The sequence below is a fragment of the Ictalurus furcatus genome, chromosome 14, assembly GCF_023375685.1.
Source record: "Ictalurus furcatus strain D&B chromosome 14, Billie_1.0, whole genome shotgun sequence".
Lineage (NCBI taxonomy): Eukaryota > Metazoa > Chordata > Actinopteri > Siluriformes > Ictaluridae > Ictalurus > Ictalurus furcatus.
In genome coordinates, this window is record NC_071268.1 from 19,690,074 (window position 1) to 19,694,415 (window position 4,342).

At 41.4% G+C, this 4,342-nt stretch overlaps 1 protein-coding gene across 1 annotated transcript; it reads right to left on the minus strand.

Annotated features, from left to right (window-relative positions):
• lrrc10 (leucine rich repeat containing 10) lies at positions 1-955 on the minus strand. The gene has a single exon (XM_053641827.1). It carries the CDS (start codon positions 953-955, stop codon positions 89-91), a length of 867 nt encoding a protein of 288 aa, XP_053497802.1. The 3' UTR covers positions 1-88.
• Positions 956-4,342: the final 3,387 nt, after the last annotated feature.

The following is a 4,342-nucleotide window of genomic DNA, read 5'->3' on the forward strand; positions in this document are numbered from 1 at the left end:
TAAGAAACATGTATGAGTATTACTGTTCACTGTTTTGCTACATTGGCTATATTAGACATTAAACAGCATACTAGTTGTACAGTTTCTATTACTCATTCCCGGGCAGCTGTTCTCTCACCTCTATGGACACCTCAGCTGTCTTTTCTTCTATAGACACTTCAGTTGTCTTTTCTTCTATAGATCCTTCAACTGTCTGATGTTCAGCTTCATCATCCCCATCAATGGGATTGTCAGCCCAGCGGCCCACCCGTTGCACACCTTCTCCTACCAAAGGTGCGTTAACACATGGATTATGGTCATAGATGATCTTCTTAAGCCCTGTCAAGTGAATAAGTGGTGGAAAATACTGTATGTGGTTCCTGTCTACATCAATCACTTCCAAACCGTGCATTTCCAGAAGCACTGGTGGAAATTTATTCAGGACGTTGCCTGATAACCAAATACTTCGCAGCTCTTTTAACCTCGCCAGCTCACCAGGCAAGCTATGAAACTGATTGTAACCCAGATGTAGAGTTCTGAGGTCAGAAAGCTTACATACTACAGATGGGAACTTTGTAAGGCAGTTGTTGTCTAGCCATAATGTCTTTAGTCCTCTGAGCTGAGCCAGCTCATTTGGAAGTTTGTAAAGTTGATTATTCCCAATGTAGAGGATGTTAAGTTGTCGAAGACTGCAAACAACCAGAGGCAGTTCCACAAAACAGTTGAAGTCCAGAGCCAGAATTTGAAGCTTTTCCAGATTATTAAGCTCAGGAGGCAGACTGTTCAAGTGGTTATTACTCAGATAAAGTTTAACAAGGTCACTGAAGGCACAAACTCTAAGGGGAAAACGACGAAGATAATGGCTACTCAGGTCTAAGTTGCAATCATGAGGCATCTCCTTCAAGTCTCCCACCAAAAATCGCTCACATCGGTCTGATGGAATGAAGGCCACAGCTCCCTGAACAAGATTTCCCATTACTCCACCCTGCACTCATGGTCCCTTCATAAAGTAGATGAGCTTATTAATAGAAATGGACAAATGCATCATCCTTTGTCATCAATAGTTAATACTGTAATTTGAGTCAGTAAGAATCCTTTATGTAAATACTTGAATCTTTGTGTTTCACATATTTTATATTATATACTCTTGACTTTAAATAGGCTTTCCATTAAATGTTAAACAATACCCCATATGGTAAAACGGATAAGCATCATTACTTACTAAAAAGCAGCAGAAACCTCCTTTTGAAGACTGTATGAGTCTTTCTTCCTGATGATTTAATCTTTTTATCCCCAAAAGAATATGAAGGTTTTCTTGCCCTGCACTCTACACTCCCTGTGCCTTGCTCTGAGCTTGCTGACTCCTTTGAGTGCCAAAGATGATACTCAGCTTGCCCCTCCTCATGCATGTTACATGAATTCCAGGCTATGGAAAGCAGAGCGCTGATAAGTAAAGTATGCAGTGGTTAAGGAATGTGAAGTGAACTGAGCCTTGGGCATTTATCTAGCCTCTCACCCACAACAATCACTAATTAAGTAGCATTCAACAATTCAACCAGGCAAATGCCACAACAGCAATTCAATTCAATTCAATTCAATTTTATTTGTATAGCGCTTTTTACAATAGACATTGTCTCAAAGCAGCTTTACAGAAATATCAACACGGTATACAGATATTAAAGGTACGAATTTATCCCAACTGAATAAGCCGACAGTGAGTGGCGACAGTGAGTGGCGACAGTGGCAAGGGAAAACTCCCTAAGATGTTTGATTGTTTAGACAGAACATAAGCAATATTGATCAGGTTGGGAAAGTTTTTTTTTTTTTTTTTTTAGATTAGGCATAAAACTACAGTCATGTGAAAAAAAATAAGTACAACCCATGGAAATTGTTGGCTTTTTTTTGGACATATTTGGACAAGCAAACATTTGATCATCTTTGAAACAGTGCCTATTAATAAAGTTGATGTACTTGAACAAAACCACAAGGAAAAGTAGCTTTTTCAATCATTTATTCAACAGAAATAACAATAGATGTGGTATTCTTCTATGGAAAAGTAAGTACACCCTTGGCCTCAGAAGCTAGTATAGCAGAAATAAATTCTTATAGGCATTTTGCATAATTGCCCACCAGGCTTGCTGGAATTTTTGACCACTCTTCCATGCAATATTCTTTCAGTTGCAGTTGCAGATGTTTGGGGGTTTTCTTGCATTTACTGCCTGTTTCAAATCCCCCCACAACATTTCAATAGGATGCAAATACGGGCTTTACTAGGCCATTCCATAATCCTCCATGTCTTCTTTTTGAGACATTCCTTAGTGGATTTGCTAGTGTGCTTAGGATCATTATCCTGCTAAAAGGTCCACTTTTGGTTCAACTTCAACTTTCGGACAGATGGCCTCATATTATCTTCAAGCACTCTTTGATATGATGCAGAATTCATAGTTGAATAAATGAATGCAAGCTGTCAAGTCCCTGAGGCAGTGAAACAACCCCAAACCATAACATTTCCACCACCGTGCTTCACAGTTTGAAATCTGCGCCATTTGTAGATTTTTTTATATCACTTTTACCATGTGAAAATTACTACATTGTGAAAATTGTCACTTTTATGTCTCATGTCGTGGAAATTAGACAACGCCCGCAGACTCGTCCTCTGAAGGTAAAAAGGTTTATTACAGAAAGATGGTTAATACAGGATAGAATAAAGCAGGATAGAATAATGAGAGTGCTCTGAAGTGCTTGTGCTGAACCACTACTATATATGAAACGCAGAGCATGACACACTTCTGTGTACCGATAAGAAGCGGTTTGAGGCAATTGAAACAGGCTTTGTTTTAGGGTCTTGGAAGATGTGCAGATGAACCTTGAACAGAAGAACATGTCTGTGTCTCTGTAAGCAGATAAACATTCTGTACTGATCTCAGTGACATGACATGGCCTTCTTAGGCGTTATCCTCAGATGAACAGAAAAAGAACAGGAACAAAACTATTACAAAGTAAAAATGAGTAATTTCCCTGACATTTCCCCCATTTTATCATTATAAAATATGATAACTAAAATTAACAGAGAAATTAATAACAAATGGTCAGTATCCACGACCTCCAGCCCCTGAAAACGGAGTTCAACCAACCAAGCCCCATCTCGCTAGTCTGAAGAAGGTTGCGTATCACAGTCCGCATGTATTCAATGATAGAATAACCATTATGTGTCTGCGTGACGAGGGGACCTGTGACGTTGTGTGGGTAGCACTGTTGGCAATGATTCTTCTGACGAAAGGCGATACAGAACGGTTTACAGAGGCGGCCAATATCTTGCCATACTGGCTTTTAACTGCCAACTGTTGTCCAATCTGCAGCAATAGTCTACTAAAGAACTTCGCGGGCTTATGTGGGACCTATAGAAATCACATTGCCTTAGGCACTTAGTCCCGTTACCACGATCAGCTAAATACCAAATTTGGGTAAAAGTGTGTGCATCATGCACTCTTTCTGCTGCAATGATGTGATTGGTGTGATTTCCTCAAAAACTACAATGATGTGATTTTCCTCAAAAACTACATGTCCATGATTTCGCAGGTTACTAGATACCACTTAAGACCATCTATCATGGAGTTGTGTCGGATTGGTGTGTTGATGTGTCGGGGTGTAGTGTGTCATGTGTGTGGGTGTGTATATGCAGATCATTGCTTGTGAGCGTAGGTCCTCCTAGAGGCCTCTTGATAGAGAATTACGGTCTAGTTCTCCCATTGCAGTCCCATCTTCTCCAGCTCAGTGCTTGGCTCTGGCACCCTCCTGCAGTGGCTCGCACGCATCCATGTGGCTCTCTGGTTGACTTTCACTGCTGAATGAGTGACAAAGAGAACCTGGTATGGCCCGACCACCGTGGCTTGTTCCACCTGGTCCTGCAGAAGTCCTTGATCACGATCCACTCTCCAGGTTTCAGATCATGCAGTGGGCCCGTGGCTGGAGCTGAAAGTGCTGCCTTTACCTGCCTGTGGATAGAGTGCAGAGCAGAGGACAATGTTTGGCAGTAATTTAACATTGCATCATCACATGCTGCAGCGTCGGGAAGAGGAGCTGTCACCGGCCCAATTCCTGTGTGTGGAGGTCTCCCAAACAGTATCCCAAAGGGGCTAAGCCCATCCTAAGCCTGTTTCAGAACAGCATTTGCTCAGTCTGTTTTTTAATGTCCCATTTTCTCTCTCTACCACCCCACCACTACCTGGATGATATGCACAGTGCTGCTTTAATTCAATACCCAAATATTCACCCACATACTTAAGGGCATGGCTCACAAAAGGTGTGCCATTATCACTGGAGATTATCATTATCACTACAGCGTCTGAGTTCTGTTTGGACG

Bases quoted from the DNA above. Each gene is read 5' to 3' on its own strand.
- lrrc10 (XM_053641827.1), bottom strand. From the start codon at position 955: ATGGGAAATCTTGTTCAGGGAGCTGTGGCCTTCATTCCATCAGACCGA.